Source organism: Podarcis tiliguerta, assembly GCF_965153285.1.
Source record: "Podarcis tiliguerta genome assembly, chromosome: 16".
NCBI classification, from domain to species: Eukaryota; Metazoa; Chordata; class Lepidosauria; order Squamata; family Lacertidae; genus Podarcis; species Podarcis tiliguerta.
The window spans coordinates 15,954,642-15,973,754 of record NC_139549.1 but is presented as its reverse complement, the minus strand read 5'-3'; the positions used below and the strand labels follow the sequence as shown (position 1 = coordinate 15,973,754).

The following is a 19,113-nucleotide window of genomic DNA, read 5'->3' as shown; positions in this document are numbered from 1 at the left end:
TTCAGGATGAGAACAGAAATCGTGCTCTGGTGGCGCAGCAGCAGCGGGAGGCCCCATTAGCTAAAGTGGTGCTTCAGGTTAAGAACAGTTTCAGGTTCAGAACGGACCTCCAGAACAAATTAAGTTCTTAACCCGAGGTACCACAGTACTGCGACATTCAGTATATCCATCTTGGCTAATAGCAGATGCAGGCAGGCCTCTGCTGTCCCACAGGTGCAGCCTCACCCTGCCGGCACAGTTCCAAAGCTGGCTGGCATGGAAGGCTTTTTTACATTATCGGTAAAGAGTTAATTTATTTGTCGGCTTCTGCATAAACCAATGAAACAGGCAAGAATCACATTTCACACACATACAAACATACATCCCGTGCCGGAACACCAGCCGCTGTACAGAATAGCTACTCTATGGAGACAGAGGGAGAGAGAGAGAGACTGTCTCCCCCCCCCACTGGGTAACTTAACTTCTCCCCGCCCCCCCTGGGGGGGGCATTTGGAATTCAAGGCGTCTCCATCACTGGAGGGGGAAGACTCAGTGAGCTGGAAACGCTTCTTGGCAAGCGATGGAGGTAGCAAACTCCCCCCCCCCCAAAAAAAACCAACCCCACCAGGCTCTGCATCTTCTCCCTCTCCTCCTGCCCAGGAAAAAAAAAACCTAGGGGAAGGAAGAGATTTGGAGACATGCCAGAAACAGCCCTTCTTCTGCCCTCCCCCACCGGCAGCCTGCTACCCCCCTAATAAAAAAGTAAAAGGGACGGGGTGTGTCAGTCCAGCTTCCTGGCCCCCAGCTTCATGGGTCCCTTGGCCGCCTTCCGCTCTGCTCGCCGGGCCTCCATCTCCTGCTTCCGCTCCTCTCGCTTTTTCCGTGCTAGTTCAGCCTTGCTGGGCCCTGAAAAAGCACAGAGAGCCCCCCGCTGAGTCTGGGTCACAGGCTGGCCTCTCCATCAGCTCCAGGGAAGCTACAAGGGAAGGGGGGCAGGAAGGGATGACTTGCCTTGCTCTGACTCCAGCGCCTCCCAGTTGTCTTGGAGGTCCCAGTCGCCCAGCGCCTCCACGTTCCTCTAGACAGAGGAGAAAGAGTCAAGGGGAATATAGAGATAAAGAGACCCTGGAAGGGGCAGCTCCTTCCCCACCCATTAAGATATTTAGACAGTTACCAGCCAGACTAAAGCCCCATGTGCACAATACCTTTGAAGCAGTCTCTTACCGCTCAGAATTCTAGGAGTTGCAGTTTGTTAAAGGTGATGAAGGTTGTTAGGATGCCCGCTATCCACCTCACAGAACTACAATTCCCAGAGTTCCCTGGGAAGAGGGGCTGATGACTAAACCACTCTGGGAATTGTAGCTCTTTTAAGGGGAGTACTGTAACAACTCTCAGCGTCTTTAACAATCGACAGCAGTGGCCCTGCAGGGTCTCCGGCAGGAATCTTTTCCCCAGGCCCTACCTGATGGTATTGGGGACTGGGCAAGAGGTTTTCTGCGTGCTGCTGCATGTCCTCTAAGCCCTGAGCTACAGCCCTTCCCCAAAAGAGAGGAAGATCATAGAACTGTAACCTTGAAGGGACCCCAAGGGCCTCTAGCCCACCACCCTGCAATGTGGGAATTGCAGCCGAAGAATCCTTGACCACTGGCTGCCCAACCTCTGCGTAAATGCCTCTGGCGTCCAGAGGTGCAGGCCACCTAGTCTGACCGTGCAGGGTGCATGTTTTGAACTTTTCTAAATAGATTAAATGTTGCAACCCACTCCGGGACCTTGAGGGGATGGGCAGCTCTCTAGGGTTTAAAATGTAAAGGTACCCCTGCCTGTACGGGCCAGTCTTGACAGACTCTAGGGTTGTGCGCCCATCTCACTCAAGGAGGCCAAGGGCCAGCGCTGTCCAAAGACACTTCCGGGACAGCGCTGTCCGAAGACACTTCCGGCGAGCCAGAGCCGCACACGGAAACGCCGTTTACCTTCCCGCTAGTAAGCGGTCCCTATTTATCTACTTGCACCCGAGAGTGCTTTCGAACTGCTAGGTTGGCAGGCGCTGGGACCGAACAACGGGAGCGCACCCCGCTGCGGGGATTCGAACCGCCGACCTCTTGATCGGCAAGCCCTAGGCGCTGAGGCTTTAACCCACAGCGCCACCCGCGTCCCTAGGTCTCTAGGGTTTGGGGCAACCCAATTTCCTTCTGCATGCAAAGCACTATCCCCGTGCCTGAGTGAAGTCCCTTGCCCAAAAGTTGTGACTTGGAGCCTGGCCTAGTCAAAGCAAGCTCTTGAGACAGGAGGCTGGCAGGGTCTCCTCGCACCTGCCTGTCCGCTGCCGGCTTCTCCGCAAGAGAGGAAAACGGATCCGGCTTGTCGGCACTGCCAAGGCTCTCCCAGTTGTAATCGCTGGCCAGTTTGGTCCCATCTGGCGGGGCTGTGGTAGACCTCTGGCCCAGGCTGGGGGCCAAGTCCCCCTCACAGGCGCCGCCCCAACCCCCATCTGCAGTGGGGCGCTGTGTCTTCTTTTGGCTCCAGGAAGGCTCTAGGTCCCAGGCAGAGGCACTCCAGTCAGTCTCTGCCTTCCCGGCGCTGGGGGTGGTCTGGGAATAAGGCGACAAGGACAAACCCCTGCTGTTAAAATGGAATAGGAGTTTTCATTTAAAACGGGGAGGTTTCTAGTCCACATGACCGCTGAGACAAGAATGGTCTTTCCATGGCAAGCTTAGAAGCCAGAAAGCACCCAAACCCAGAGGTTTGGGAGTGGGGTATACCACGCCCCAGGGTTGTCTTCTTCCCACACCAAATATCTCCTCCTATGCAATGCCCCAAAGGCCATGCCTGCTGGGCTCCAGCTTCCCTGCCCCCCCACCTGTGGAAAGAAGGGGAGCCCCAGCTGGCAAAAGGGGCCCTCCTGCAGATGTGCCACCCTCTCTCCAGCCTTCTTGGCTGCCCAGGTTGGTTCCCGTCATGGAATCATAGAATTGTGGAGCAGGAAGGGCCCCTAAGGGCAATGCAGGAATCACGGCTGGGCTGGCTTGCCTCTTTGGAGAAGAAAATAAAAGGGAGGCTCGCTCAACTGAGCCCCGGAGCCTGTGCAAGGCTGAAGAGCCCAGCAGCGCTGTTGCCATGGCAAATGAGCTCTGTGGGTAGAGACAGGTAGGAATATTCGCCCATGCCACCACCTGATAGCCCTGCACGGGGACAGGCGAGCAAGCGCCCCCGCCCGCCACCACTTTCTCTCCCTCTTACCTCCAGACTGCCCCAATCCTCATCATCCCATCGGTCTGCGGCACTTTCCTCCTCCTCTGTCGCATCCTCCTCCAGGTCCCAATGGCTGGATGACGCAGGGGCTGCCCCTTCTGGGATAGAGGGTTGGCCTGCTCCTTAAAAAAAGAAGTAGCCAAGCATCTGTATCTGGCTAGCAGAAGAAGGCAGAATTGCTGTGGCAAATAAAGACCCACAGAAGGGGCCTTGTTTGTTCGTTTGCATTTCTACCCCACCTTTTTCTCCAAGAGGCTCTAGGTGGCGAACAGGGTTCTCCCCTCTTCCTCATTTAATCTCCACAACAGTCCTGTGAGGTAGGCTAAGGTCACCTAGCTTCATGATGTCTGGGTGGGAATTTGAACCCTGGCCCCAGGCCTCATTTAATTCCCTCAACAACAACCCCTTGAGGTAGGCTAGGCTGAGAGGCAGCGACTGGTCCGAGGCCACACCCAGTGAGTGTGGATTTGAACTCTGGTCTCTCCTAAGTCCTAGTCCAAGACTCTAACCACTACACCCCACAGCCTCTGCTGCCCCGAGACAAGACACCTTCTGTGCCGATACCCCCATTAACTTTCCCTGCCTCCACTGACCTGATTTGGGGGGCTCTGGTGTGCTGGCAGGGGCCCCCTCAGGCGCCTGCTCGGCCACTGGCAGCCCTCCGGCGTTGGTCCGGATCAGTTTCGACGTGAGAGACGAGACCCCCGTCACGGCCCAGCCAGCCCAGCTGGCAGCTGCACCCGCCCCTGGGGCAGCCGAGGCAGCCTGGACGTCCTTCTCTGCAGGGAGGGCGCAAAATGGTCAATTCAGTGCTGTCTGCTTCGACGTGAGGGGAGGGGCAAATGCTGCTCCTCCTCCCCACCACACACTTGTCCCCATTCCACCCACCCCGCCATCACGGAGGGCGACTCACCAAGCTCAGAGAGCTGAGACGGGTCTTCGGAAACGGTTTCCAGTTTGGTGATGAAGCTCCGCATCGCCTTGAAGGCCTGAGAGAGAGAAAGGGGTCACCTGTAAAACACTCACCTGGATGCAAAGACGTCAGGCTCAAGTGCACCGTGCAACACACAGCAAATGCTAACAGCATAAGGACATTGGAGCCTGCCGGATGAGGCCAGGCTATAACGTTATAAGAACGGTATTAGATAAATTGTTCTAAAACATCACAGGGCATACTGGCAAATTGAAAACATTCCTTACCTTTACAAAGCAGTTTCCCTATTGCTGGTTCCTGGTTGCTTTGCAGCGCCCTCTGGTGCCTCGTTTTAATAATGCATTATTAACATTACAGTGGTACCTTGGTTCTCGAAAGGCTTAGTTGACGAACAAATCGGCTCCCAAACGCCACAAACCCGGAAGTAAGTGTTCCGGTTTGCGAACGTATTTCAGAAGCCGAACGTCCGATGTGGCTTCCATTTGAGTGCAGGAAGCTCCTGCAGCCAGCTGGAAGCCACAACTTGGTTTTCAAACCGTTTTGGGAGTCGAACGGACTCCTGGAACAGATTAAGTTCGAGAACCAAGGTACAAGAACAACAGAATGTGTCCATTACGTTACGAAAATCATTCCTTAACCCTTCCTTCACGTTATGAACCATGAGTGTAGATCTGCCCCTTTTCTCACAGTGGCCGACCAGGTCCCCTGGAACCTGCCAAGAGGACCTGAGCCCCATGAGGAAAGCTTGCAGGATCAGGCCAATGGGCCACCTACTCCAAGCAGCCTGTTCTTGCAGTAGAGCAGAGCTGTCATAGCTGGTAGCTACTGGCAGACTTCTCCTCCATGAAGCCCATTCTTAAATTCATAATATAAGCAACTGAGCAATTCTACTGTCAGATTAAAATAGCATTTTAACCATAATGCACAAAATATTATTATTAAGCACACTATAAAGTATATGCCAATCTGTTTTGATACAAAATAAGTAAAACATATCCCTGAACTGCAGACGGGAGTCTTGAACCAGGCAAGCAGGAATCATACAGAATTCCCATCTAGTCCAACCTCCTGCAATGCAAAGTCACTGGTGGACAAATTCTGGAGGTGCTGGGGGGGGGGGGGAGTTGCCCATGGAAAGTCATAGTTTGGTGGCAAATTGTGGTGGTGGGCAGGGACATCTGGGAAAGCATCTGGGGGGGGGGGTAGGGCTACAGAAAAGACTATGGACCTCAAAGGGAGGCACAAGGATACCCCGTGCCTGTCCCAAAAGGGGTTTCACTCAGCACCCCTCCTCCCTGGCCCCAGTCCCGCAGCTCACCTGGTCCCGGACGGTCTTCTCTGGGTCCACCGTCAGCGTACAGAGGACGGGCAAGATTTTGAAGGCACAGTCTTTCATAGAGTAGAAGTTGTGGGTGGCTGCAAAGCCCAGGACCCCAGCAGCGCGAGAGGGGGCAAAGGGGTCCTTGGTGGCCCGGCTGAAGGCCGAGATCAGGACGCTCTGCCTCGTCTGCAAATAAAAGGGTCATAGAATCACAGAACTGTAGTCGGAAGGGATCACAAGGGTCATCTAGTCCAACCCTCTGCGACGAAGGAATCACAACACAGCACCAGTCCATCTTCTTCCTTCACCCCTAGAAGACACCAGGGTTCAAATGCCCACTTGGCCATGAAGCTCACTGGGTGACCTTTGGGGCCAGTCACGGCCTCCCAGCCTAACCTACCTCACAGGGTGATTGTTTTGGGGGATTAAATGAGAACTGGGACCTGGGAGACCATGGTTCAAATCCCCACTCGGCCATGAGGCTTACTGGGTGACGTTGGGCCAGTCCCTGCCTCCCAGCCTAACCTACCTCGCAGGGTTGTCGTTTGGGGGATTACCATATTTTTTGCTCTATAAGACGCAGCAGGCCATAAGACGCACCTAGTTTTTGGAGGAGGAAAACAAGAAAAAAAATATTCTGAATCCCAGAAGCCAGAACAGCAAGAAGGATTGCTGCTTTTGCTGCGCAGCGATCCCTCTTGCTGTTCTGGCTTCTAGGATAGCCACGCAAAGCCTCTTCAGTGCAGGGGGAACATTCCTCCCACTGCCCTGAGGAGGTTTCGTGTGGCTATCCCAGAAGCCAGAACAGCAAGAGGGATCGCTGCGCAGCGAAAGCAACAATCCCTCATGCTGTTCTGGCTTCTGGGATAGCTGCGCAGCCTGCATTCGCTCCATAAGACGCACACACATTCCCCCTTACTTTTTAGGAGGGAAAAAGTGTGTATTATAGAGCGAAAAATATGATAAATGGCAGGGAACCAAGTGTGCCACGTTGGGAGGAAAGGTGGGCTATAAATGCAATAAATGAATAATGAAATAGGCATCTCTCGACACGCCTGCTGCTCCAGAAAGCCCTCCCACACCCACGAGGCATCTCCACTCACGCTTGCGCTGAGGTAGGGCCCGATCTTGCCGAGGCACACGGTGGTGTTGCAACGGATGGGGCCCTGCTCGTCCCGGGCCTGCAGGCGGGCAAAGTGCTTCATGAGCTCCACGTTGAGGTTGTTCTCGTTCAGCTTGGGAGCCAGTAGCAGCATAGACTGCCAGCGGGGAGAGAGGAAAGGGAGAGGTCAAGGGTCAGCTGTGTCCTGGCTCATAGCCATCGATGGCCCTCTCTTCCAAGAGAGGTACGTCTGACCCTCTTTTAAAGCCCTCTAAGTCGGGGGCCATCAATGCCTCCTGCGGAAGCGGGTTAAACTAAAGAGCTTCTCGCATCCTGGCTCTCAACATCCCACGGCCCCTCACCTTCACCGTCTGCTCACGGATGGCCGGGTTGGTGTCCAGGAAGCCGTGGACCACGTGAGGGAAGATCTGGGTGTTGACTGTGGGCTCATTCAGGTACTGGATGAAGTGCTCCATCTGGCAGATTGAGGGGCACATGCGGAGAGGGGCGGGGGAAGCACAGTCAGCAAAGGACTTGCTGGGTGAAAGAGGCCTGCTTCTCAGGACCCAGACCAACACCCACAACGCCCTTCCTCACATGCTTTCAAACCCAGGTCGTCCCTGCTGAAGATTCAGATCCAGGACTCGGAACTCATAAGACCACATAACACCGGTCTTGAAAGACCTACATTGGATTCCAGTACGTTTCCAAGCACAATTCAAAGTGTTGGTGCTGACCTTTAAAGCCCTAAACAACCTCAGTCCAGTATACCGAAGGAGCGTCTCCACCTCCATCGTTCTGCCCGGACACTGAGGTCCAGCCCCGAGGGCCTTCTGGCGGTTCCCTCACTGTGAGAAGCCAAGTTACAGGGAACCAGGCAGAGGGCCTTCTCGGTAGTGGCGCCCACCCTGTGGAACGCCCTCCCATCAGACGTCAAGAGAACAACAACTACCAGACTTTTAGAAGACATCTGAAGACAGCCCTGGTTAGGGAAGCTTTTAATGTTCGATGCATTACTGTATTTTAATATTTTGTTGGAAGCCACCCAGAGTGACTGGGGAGGCCTGGCCAGATGGGCAGGGTATAAATAAATGATGATGATGATGATGATGATGATGATGATGAAGCGGAGAAGGGATCCTAACATGGGGCATTTTATCATACTGAGAGCTGGGAAGCAGAGCTCCCTCCATCGGCTCCGCTGTGACAGGCCAGCCCCATTAGGCCTCTTCTCCCCTCCCCTGTCACCGGAGGAAGCCATTCCACCAGACGGCCTCAGTGGGAGAGGTGGGAAGAAGGCTCACTTCACCAGCTTTGCTGGGAACCATCTCCTGTCCCTGAAATGGGCCAACTGGTCATTATGGGAACAACCATTTGGAAATTGGTGCCTGAGTTTTGATTCTGATTTTCCTCTGCCCTCCCTGTCCCTTTTTCCTTGTGTGTCTCCATGTTGTAGTTTTTAAAGATTGTAAGCCTGTGGGTAGGGATTGTCTTGTTTCAATTGTTTGTGAGCCGCTGTAGGAGCCTTTTTGGCTGAAGAACAGGGTATAAAAATGCCCTAAATAAATATTATGTAATGCATCGGCCAACATTCTGGTGGGAGATTGAGGAAGACTGGTCTAATCCAACCCTCTGCTCCATGATTCAGCCATCCTGCGCTATCCTGGCCCCCTCCAGATGTTGCTGGACTACAACTCCCATCAGCGTGCTGGCTGAGGATGATGGGAGTTGTAGTCCAACCACATATGGAGGATGCCAGGATGGTGAATGCCGTCTTAGCCTGCAATGCTATATACCAGGAGTTCCCAATTAGTTAATTACTGAGGACCCATTATTTTTCAAAAGCCAAGCCATGGACCCCCTACTTTTGAAATTTTTGATAACTCTATGGTAGATTTTTGATAACTCTGCAGAGCAATATTTTGAACAAAATGTGCGGTAGCCCCCAATAAGCAAAGGATTTTAGTTATACTAAAAAGCAACAGACCATAAAATAAATTACCATGCAAAAATGACAAAAAATTAGTTGGGGGAGAAGTGAGGGATGGGGCTGCAGAGCTCCTGGGTGAGTTCTGGGGACCCCAAGGAGTCCCCAGACCCCTAACTGGGAACCACTGTTATACACGTTTACCTGGGAGAACATCCCACTGAACTCAGCAGGACTTTCATTCAGGTAGACCTGGCTAGGAGTGCATCGTTATGCTCTGAGTTCAGGAGTCTGGGTGATGACAAGCTCATATGCTTTTTTCTAATGTGATTAACACCCCTCCTAAGCTGGGTGCAACACCTCCCCCCACCCCCACCCACCTGGCAGCCTGCTGTGCACCCCCCACCCCTTGCACCTGTTGCAACAGCCGGATCCTCATTGCCCGGTCTGGGGAGGAGAACATCTTCACAATGACGGGAATGATTTTTTGCTGGTATTCCTGGGGGTTCAAGAATTTCCCCACCTGCAGTGACAAAGCAAAAAAACAAAAACCCATATCCTATTAGGTAACATGGACACCTAAAACAAACATGTATTGTTCCGTGCCTCAGTTCTAACTGGTAGATCAGTTGGGGTTGGACTAGATGCCCTTTGCTGGCCCCTTCCAACCCCACAAATCTAGGATTCTATGATCAGACAGCTAAGGCTGCAATTCCATACTCATTCTGAAATAAGCACCACCAAACTCAATGGGGCTTACTTGTAGGTTTGTGTTACAGCAATTAGCACCCCCGGTGCTTAAAAGGCAGACCTGACGTGGCTGTTAATTATGGAAATGCAATTTATAGCCCTGTTATTATCATGAGTATTATAATTAATATTTATTATAATTACCTGCTACAACATTAAACTGGGAGTGATGGGAGTTGTAGTGCAAAACTCAGGTGAGCAGAGGCCTAGCAGGTGCTCTGCTATGGAGCCACACTCCCTTCTCCCTTCCTTGCCTCCTCAGATGCTACAGCTTTTCCCTGTTTCACTGAGGGAGTCTGTGTTAAGACAGAGCACCCTGGTGGGGCAAAGGGGACGCTTCCTCTGGGCTCACACAGAGTGTGCCGCTCACCTTGAAGAGTGGGATGAGGATGACAGCCCCAGCGCTGCCAAACTCAAACGCCGTCAGCAGTTGCGGGAGGACCTTGTGGCGGCAGAAATCCTCGGGGAAGGAGTCCAGGTTCGCGCTGAGCTCCTGGAAGAACTTCTGCCGTTCTGCGGGCTCCTTAATCTGGGGAGAGGATAAAAGAAGTCACCAGCTCACAGCCACGACCTGGTTGAGGCCTCGGCATCCCCTTGGGCATCCAGGAACTGGAGAGCCAGTGTGGTGTAGTGGTTAAGAGTGGTAGACTCCTAATCTGGGGAACCGGGTTCGCGTCTCCGCTCCTCCACATGCAGCTGCTGGGTGACCTTGGGCCAGTCACACTTCTTTGAAGTCTCTCAGCCTCACTCACCTCACAGAGTGTTTGTTGTGAGGGAGGAAGGGAAAGGAGAATGTTAGCCGCTTTGAGACTCCTTCGGGTAGTGATAAAGCGGGATATCAAATCCAAACTCCTCTTCTTCTTCTTCTTGTTTGCATGAAACTAATGGGGCTGTTGCTCCCCCTCTGGAAACAGGAGGCCAGCTCAGCAATTTTGCCAGTGCTGACTGGCAGCAGTTACCCAAGGTTTTGGACAGGTCAAGGCTTTGCAAGCTGCTGCCCTCGGATTCCTGTTTTTAACTGCGCTCCACCACTGAGCTGTGGCTCAGTCGTAACAGAAGACCAAAGGGCACCCGCACTTTGCCCCTGCAGAGCAAAAAGCCAGGATTCACCCTCCCACTCACCTGGATCTCCTCCAGGAAGAGGTTGGTCTCCACAAAGCTGTTGTCCATGAAGCCTCCTGGCCCCTGGCAGTTCTGCAGGAACTTGGCTGGGTTGGGCCGCAGCTTGGGGTTGGCACCCACCAGCTCACAATAATGGGGGACCAAAGACTTGGGGATCTGGAAGACAAAGAGGGGGAGGCAGCAAGGGAGAAGAGTCATGACGTCCGTGAAAGGCAAGAGAAACAGGAGCTGGGAGAGAGGGGGGCAGTCCAGGCCTTCTGCACACTCCCCCCTTGCAACCTTCCTACTATGGTCCTAAGAGCCAGTTAGGAAGCTAAAGGCCTGTCAAATGTGGCCACTCACAGCCTTAGGAACTCTCTTGCTAGAGAAGCCAACCTGGCTCCTTAATTGTTGCCCCTGTTAGAATTCTTGTCCTAACAGGCTGGCTGATTTTAAAGGAAAGGGCTGGTGTTGTGATGTTTTTATTGCAATTATCTGAGATGATAGAGATAGATAGATAGATAGATAGATAGATAGATAGATAGATAGATGATAGATAGATGGATAGATAGCTATAGATGATAGATTAGATAGATAGATGATAGATAGATATAGATGATAGATAGATAGATATAGATAGATAGATAGATAGATAGATAGATAGATAGATCAATAGATATAGATGAGATTAGATAGATGATAGATAAATAGATAGATGATAGAGATAGATAGATATAGATAGATGATAGTTTAGATAGACAGATAGATAGATGATAGATAGATAGATGATAGATAGATATAGATTTAATTTTATCAATGCTTAATTGCTTTTTAATGATTGGTGTTTCTTTTCTAGCAACATCAGGAGAGCCACGGGTCCCCCATTGCTCCTATAAAGCCTAAGGTCTTCAGGAGCCTGAGATTGCTCCACCAGCTCCAGCAGCCCTCCAGTGGCACGTGACTCCACCTGCTAACCTACAAGGCTGCTGGTTTTTCCTGGACAGAGAGGTACACACACCTTGCCAAGAGACCGGAGGGAAGATGGCCGAGGCAGGGGGCCATTGAAGACCTCCCAGATGAGGCAGCCAAGGCGCCACATGTCGGCTGACCTGTCACAACACAGAAAGGGGTGGTTAAGCGTGTTTGATTAAAGCCTCCCCACCCCCCCAAAAAAAACTGCAGCTCTGACTGACAAATAGGTACATGAGCGCCCATGCACCTCTGCCTTATTTTGGCCACTGCTAATCCCTTTCCGAGTAGCCCACCCCACAGCCATCTGAAAACAGAATTCTGTATTTTTTTAAAGTCTGACTGATGCCCAAAATTTATTGACAGTCCACGAAGAAACAAATATTCCTAACTTGCTCTGATTCCAATGAGGCAGCTGCCTTGATATGCTACGCCAAGCTCAGGAGAGTCCTGAGACACCTGAGAGCCAGGATGGTGTAGTGGTTAGAGTATCTGGCTAGGACCTGGAAGAGACCTGGGTTCAAATCCCCCACTTTGTCCTGAAAGCTCACTGGGTACCACATGTCTGGAGCAGCACAGGAAGACGGCCCTGAAGCCATTTTGACTCCCAAACTGACCAAATGTTTTCTCTGCAAGGAGGGAGGGTGAGGGAACCTTCCCATTGTCTCAGGAAGTGGGTAATCACCATCTCAAAGGAATGGTCAGACTACCAGGAAAGGCAATCAGATAAGGCATTATCAGATAACCTGGCAGACAGGAAAAACAACAACATTCAAATTTCTGTTGTAGACCACCTTTTCTGTGATGTACGTATGATGTTTGTGGGGGGTGGTCTTGGGTTACACCCCTTCTGTGACGTATGTATGATGTATGGAGGGGTGGTCTTGAGCTCCAGCGCAGGGAATTTAAAATGTCTATATAAGGGCAGGCACACCTTGGTTCTGGGTCTTCCTCCTTTCCTGCGCGTGAGGGGAGCACCCTGTTACTCCTCCAGTTGACCTCTTTATTCAGCTTCCATCTTTGATTTGCTTGCTCAAAACTTGCAGGGTGTTTTGGCTCCAGGGGCTTACAGGCAGCCCATATTTTGCGGGAGGGAACTCAAGCACATACCAAAACTTTAGGTTTGCACAGTTAAGGTCTTGACTGAGCCACAGCCCTGACTGAAAGCTGTCTTCTTAAGAGACAGGGATCTGGAGAACACCCCTTGTTTCCTTTTTTTAATTTCATGCATATCCCGCTCAAGCTTCTCAGGGTCACCCAGCGGCTCATGGCATGAGGGGACTGATAAATTTAACAAGCAAATTTAACCAGGCACTTCCTTTCTTCCCTCATTTTATTCTCACAACAAGCCTGCCAGGGAGATCAGGCCAAGAGACAGCGAGTGCTACAAGGTGAGATTCAGGGCTGAGCAGTGGGATTCGAACCTGGATCTCCCCAGTCCAACTTTCTAACCACCACACCTTACCGGCAGAGGTGAACGGAAACCCCACTGCTTGCATTTTAGAGACTGGACCAAACTAGGAGGGGGTTGGCTGCTTTTTAAAAGAAAGGGTGCGGGGGGAAGCCAAGCAAGCTCACCATTTTTCTCCAACGCTCTTGCTGCTGTCTGCTAACTCTGGAGGGTCGTACTTCTCCAGCTCGGGGACCCCTTTCCTTGGCATGGCAGCATCCCCCTGAGCTGAGCACATGTAGTCCAAACCGCCCAGCTTCCACTCGCCAGCACGGTCCACAAAGATGGCCGCCGGGCAGACGTGGTTGTGGATGAGGTGGCAGTCGTTGACCAAGAAGCTGAGGGCTTTCTAGGAAGGCCATCGGCCCCAGGAAGGAAACAGGTGGTTAGCAGGACAGAGCTCTCCACCCTGTTCTCCATCAACTCTCCCACAAAGCCTCATTTGTTTTATTATACTCTTCAAAAGCATCAGCCTTCATCAATCCGGTGGCCTCCATGAGAACGTAAGGAGAGCCTGACGGATCAGGCCAAGAGGCCAGCATCCTGTTCTCAGAGTGCCTGTGGAGAACCTGCAAGCAGGATTCGACCACAAGAGCTCTCTCCCCTCCTGCGATTTTCTGCAATTGGTATTTACAAGCGTTGCTGCCTCTGATCGTAGAGGACACAGCCATCATGGCTGGCAACCATTGATAGACATCCCCTCCATGATTTTGTCCAACCTTCCTTTTCAAGCCACTCAAGCCGGTGGCCATCCCTGCCTCCTGTGGAAGTGAGTTCCATAGTGCTGTGGGAGGAAGGAGTTTCTCTTATCCATCCCAAATCCTCCAACATCCAGTTTCATGGGATGCCCACATGGCCTAGAGTGGCCATCATGGCTTCTGGAGGAAGTGAATTCCAGGTGTTTTTGGAATACCCCTCCCATCAACCCCAGTCTATATGGGTGATGGTAAGGGGCATGGGAGTTGTAGTCCAGCAACATGGGGAGGGCCACAGCCCTGCCCCACTCGAAGCAGCAGGTGTTTTCCCCGTATGCAGGGTCCTGGGCCCAGGGGCAGCAAGCAGTCCTCTCCCAAGACACCCCACACATCTCACCACAATCTGATGGAGGCCCCACGAGATCTCCAGCTCGCTCAGCTCTCGCCCTTCGCCTCTGGACTCCAGGTAGGCCGGAAGCGGCATCACTGGCTCCGTCACCACGTGCAAGCATTTTTCCGTCTGCCAAAGCCAAGGACACGTCACCATGTTAGGAGTAACGTCTACCTTAAGAACCCAGAAAGCTGCCTCATTGCACACCCGACTCTGGTTGCTCCAGCTCAATACAATCCACAAGCAACAGCTTCTCACAGGACCACTGAACCACAGCCCCCTCCCTTTCACGCTCCTCACTAGGACCCTCACTTTCTTTTGCCAGAACTGAGTCACAGAATCACAGCACTGTAGAGTTGGAAGGGAACCCCCAAGGTTCATCTAGTCCAATGCCCTGAAATGCAGGAATCCCAGCTAAAGAATCCCAAGCAAGGTGGCCACCCAACCTCCAATGAAGGAGAGTCCGCCACCTTCTGAGGTTCCACCATCTAAGAGGGAAAGAAACCCAGTGGCTGGAGTCAATATGTGTTTCCCCCCCATAGGGCATCTCCTAATTCTTTCTCCAGCTTTTAAAAGAAATCTACAAACAGCCTGGGCTTCCTCTATTTCTGCTTTTTATATCTACAAAGGAGCCTCTGTGTGTTTTGCATAAAGATGCAGACAGATCTGGGTAAGATGAGCGGGCTATAAAAAATAAAATTATTGTTGCTGCTGTTATTGTTATATTACAATTTATTTATTTTTTGTGATTTTCAGTTAAAAACATTTCAAGAGTTTTACAGTCATTTTAACATTTCATTTCTATTTATCATTTCCTGCCTATTCTAAATTAACTTTCTTAGTTAACTTAACTAAATTAACTTATTGTTTTATCCATCTACTTTAACTATTTACTCTAATGAAACTGCAGGCTGTTACAATAATCCTGCCAACGTCCTTATCTGTTTACAATGTATTTGTACATATTCTATAAACCATTTCCATTCTTTTATAAATAAATAAAAAGTTTGTTCTCTTGATGTCTTATTTTCCCCGGTAAGTTTTGCCATTTCTGCATAGCACATGAGGTTTTGTATCCAAGCTTCTTTGATTCTATTCTATTCTATTGCCCGAAACCTCCACAGCACATCCCTACCTCCTCGGCCACATTCCATCTTAACTAGGGCAGCTAAATGCAAACTCTGTAGCTCCAACCTCAGTTTCCCACCTCCTCCACAAACTGATGGAGTACGACTCCCATCAGCCCCGGCAAGAAAGCTGGGAAGGTTTGAATTGAGGGCCCAGTGTCATCTGCAGGGCTCTCACAGGCTCCCAAACCCCGAACCAGCCCGATGAAGAGTTCTGGAGGACCTGAAACCTTGGAAGTCGGGTCTGGTGCCTCCTCAGCAGGCCTACCCCATGCAACCTTGACAGCAGCCTCTTGGAGAATAGGAGGTCTGCTGGTCTGCTCCCAGCCTTGTTCCCCAGATGTTCGTTCCCCCCTTGTTCCTGATGGAGACCTTCCCTGATCAGTCACTCCTTCCCTGGCTGATGGGATGCCGTTTTGGGCCTCACCTCAGGTGCCAAAATGTCTTAGGCCTGCCTTGCACTCCACAAACAAAAAAAACCCCTTTAGCAACTCCCCTCAATATACTACCTCTAACCCGTCAATGTAGGACAGGATATTGGGGTGCCGTAGGGTTTTGAGGTGTTTGAAGGCTGCCTTGGCGATCTGAGTCTGTTCTTCGTTGCCGGGTTTCACATCGTACACAAACAGAGACACTGGTTCCCCTGTGGCCTGTCGGAAAGAAAGAAAGAAAGAAAGAAAGAAAGAAAGAAAGAAAGAAAAGGACGTTGAGCTCTCTTTGCAGCTGCTGAGGAGCAAGACCTTTTGCTTTTTGAAGTGGAACAGGGCTTCCCACCACCTCCCAGGCTTCAAAGCAGGGTGTAAAGTACCAAAGCTTGACCCTATGATTTTAAGCACCTGAGGCACCGAGTCCCCAAAGTGGCCTCCTGAGAGCAGAACCGTAGAATTTCAGAGTTGGAAGAGACCCAAAGGGTCATCGGGTCCATGCAGGAATCATAGCTAAATTCAGTAAATATTGCAATACAGGAACTTGCCCCGCGTTCTTCAATAGAATAAACACAAATTAAATAGCCATTTCACAACACCCAAAGTCACTTGCATGAGGCAGACACCTCACACTGGACCTGGGGCAGCAGGATCGGACCAGCAATGGTGACGGCAGCTCCCTCTGGGGTGGAGCAGCTCCTAAATTGGCGGAGGAGAAGAACAATTCCCTGAATGCAGGGAGGGCGCAGACTGCCTTGGACTGGGTCAAAACATCTAGCCCAGTCTTCCCCATCAGCAGCTCCCTGACATTCCTAACTGGAGGCTGAACCTATGACCCTTCTGCGTGCCACAGCACCTTAAAGGTAAAGGGACCCCTGACCATTAGGTCCATCGTGACCGACTCTGGGGTTGCAGCGCTCATCTAGCTTTATTGGCCGAGGGAGCCGGCGTACAGCTTCCGGGTCACATGGCCAGCATGACTAAGCCGCTTCTGGCGAACCAGAGCAGCGCATGGAAACGCCGTTTACCTTCCCGCCAGAGCGGTACCTATTTATCTACTTGCACTTTGACATGCTTTCGAACTGCTAGGTTGGCAGGAGCAGGGACCAAGCAACGGGAGCTCACCCCGTCACAGGGATTCAAACCGCTGAACAGCAAGTCCTAGGCTCTGTGGGTTAACCCACAGCGCCTTTCGCGTCCCTCATAGCACCTTAGGGTGCTGCTATATCTTAGCTTGACAACAGCCCTGTGAGGTAGGTTGAGCTGAAGGAAAGAGACAGAGACTGGCTAGGAGTTACTCAGTGAGATTCTTGGCCCCCTATGCACTGTGGCCCTCCCCACAGAAGACCTCCGCGTGGGGCTGAAGAGATCACTTTTCCCGCTCACAAAAAGTGGGAGAAGGGTGCTTCTCCCAGCTCCCTCCTCCATTTCAGCAGCACAGATGCGGCCTCCCGTCTTTTTAAGGGCACCCCAACATTGCATCTCCCACCCTGCATGCACTGGAGAACTTGCCACCCCCACCCTCAATCCAGATGAGGCTCTGCCCGGGGCAATGGGTTCGGCAACTCCAATGAAGTGGGGAGGGGAGAAAACCCTTTCCCATCTCTCTCTCTCTCTCCCGGTTGGACTTCAGCCTGCGCCCCCTCCTCCCCGCGCGTGCGCACAGAGAAAGGCGAGCGGACAGACCTTCCTCCTGCCGCGGTGCAGCAGCCAGGATCCCCCCGGCAAGGGCAGCGGCGGCGCCTCCGGAGGCGAGACGACCTCGAAGGGGAAGTCCCGGATCGGGTCCCGGGAGAAGAACCACATGGCGGCTCCCCGGCTGGAGGTCGGGGACGGGGACCCCGGTGGGCAGCGGCGGCAGCAGCAGCGGAGGCGGCTCCGCGGACGTCACCAGCCCCGCCAGCTAGGCAGGCGCTGTTTTCCTCGGCCGGCCGGGAGGCTGGCTTAGCCCCGGATCCTCTTCGCAGCCCCGGAAGTGCTTGGAGAGAGGGCGCGCCCGAGCATGCACAGAGCGCCGGCGGCGGGGGAGAGGGGCTCCGAGACGCGAGGGCTTCTCGTGGCGCTGCACTCACACGTGCAAGGATGGGGAGAGAGAGGCGCACCCCTGGCCAAAAAGCGGCGGCCCGTACTGCGGCGGGAAAGGGGAACGCGCTGCATTCACACGAGACGCGCCAACACCGAGATCTTTGACGCGCTTACCCGAGGGCCCTGGAAGCATAGAACTTTAGAGTCGGAAGGGACTCCCAGGAGTCATCTAGTCCACCCACTGCAACCTCCCATTGAATTCATTGGGAATTGCTACCCATATACAGTACCCAATTCATTGGGGTATATATATTTTTTTTGTGGGGGAGAGAATCCGCTCGATTGGGGAGGGGGGCATTTCCTATCAACCCCAAATCCCAGTTTCGAACACTGACTGCTGCCCGTCCACCCACTCCAACCTTGGACGCGCGCTCCACACATGCTCAGAAGCAGCGTCACCCGGAGTGATAGCTTCATGTATCCAACACGTTGCATTTCCCATGACTCTCCGCTCAGATGTTTCCCCTGCAGGTGGAGAAAGAAAGAGAAGGGGCTCCCAGACCCCTGACATCTCCTCTCCCCACTCCTCGGATGCAGTAAGATGCCCTCCAGTTTTCCATATCCACAAAACAACTGGGTTGGTAGTTGAAACTGACTTCAATGTTGCCCAAGGGGGGGGGGAGAGTGTCATCTCTGTACCTCGGGACCACTGGTTAGTTATGGGGTGCAGGACAGGTCACGTGGCAACCACAACTCTGCCCTTCCAACAGCAGCAGATAGCTAAAGAAGTGGAGAAGGTCAGGATAAACGGGGTGTAGGAGCTGCTGCTGCTACCTAAGGCAGCCCTCTCACTTTGTCTAAGGATATGGGCAGGGTATAAATAATAAATTATTATTATTATTATTATTATTATTAGCCAGAATATCAGCTGCTGAAGGGGGAAGAAAGCAAGAAGTTCAAGACTTCCCAAGTCTCTCTCTCTCTTGCTTTGAGGAGATGTGAGCAGCCCAATGCAAAGGGTAGAACATAGAAAGAGCCCATCTAGTCCAGCATCTGCTTCTTATTATTTCAGCTATTTTGTTATTAATGGTTTCTCTATTTTCCTTATTACAGGAATCAAACAGTGATGGGTCAAAAAAATAAAATAAAATGATAATACAAATTTATAAACAAGCCAGATAATACTTTAAGTTGAAGGCACTTCCATGGGCTTCGTTATTCTTATAAACAATAAAACCATGCCAAATACTGTAGAATGAAGCATTTCCAATAACTCAGTTTGTCACACTATATAGTACCAACAAAATGCATTATTGTGCTTGTCCTGAATCTACTGCTCATCAGTTTTATCAGGTGACCCCTGAATTTATAAGGAATTCTTTATCCATGCCCTCCCCCCCAATCATGTTATAAACATTACTGTTGTGTTATGTTTTAAACTGCAAAGTTATATATATTTGCATTTATTGTATTTGAATTACTATAATATTCTCAAGTGAAGCTGTGACATCATGATAGGTCAGCAGGTCAGCATACACCTGGCCGGCCTAAAATGCATTTTGTTGTTGTTTAGTCGTGTCCGACTCTTCGTGACCCCGTGGACCAGAGCACGGCAGGCACTTCTGTCTTCCACTGCCTCCCGCATTTTGGTCAAACTCATGCTGGTAG

The 19,113-nt window shown here is 51.7% G+C and overlaps 1 protein-coding gene across 1 annotated transcript; it reads right to left on the bottom strand.

The window, feature by feature from the left end:
* Positions 1-264: 264 nt before the first annotated feature.
* On the bottom strand, positions 265-17,996 carry SCYL1 (SCY1 like pseudokinase 1). Its single transcript, XM_083417047.1, has 17 exons — positions 17,107-17,996; positions 15,505-15,645; positions 13,875-13,997; positions 12,911-13,131; positions 11,382-11,472; positions 10,385-10,540; positions 9,633-9,791; positions 8,928-9,035; positions 6,948-7,061; positions 6,587-6,742; positions 5,481-5,669; positions 4,142-4,217; positions 3,822-4,007; positions 3,217-3,350; positions 2,289-2,567; positions 991-1,057; positions 265-885 (listed from the first exon to the last, which is right to left on the bottom strand). Exons 1-17 carry the CDS (start codon positions 17,224-17,226, stop codon positions 761-763), a joined length of 2,445 nt encoding a protein of 814 aa, XP_083273173.1. The 5' UTR covers positions 17,227-17,996; the 3' UTR covers positions 265-760.
* Between the last annotated feature and the right edge of the window lie 1,117 nt (positions 17,997-19,113).

Excerpts from the sequence above, each read along its gene's own strand:
- SCYL1 (XM_083417047.1), bottom strand. The coding sequence starts at position 17,226 with ATGTGGTTCTTCTCCCGGGACCCGATCCGGGACTTCCCCTTCGAGGTC. Across the intron at positions 11,473-12,910 it reads AAGAGCGTTGGAGAAAAATG|GTCAGCCGACATGTGGCGCC; the intron begins GTGAGCTTGCTT and ends GTGTTGTGACAG. Across the intron at positions 4,008-4,141 it reads GTCTCAGCTCTCTGAGCTTG|AGAAGGACGTCCAGGCTGCC; the intron begins GTGAGTCGCCCT and ends CCCTCCCTGCAG.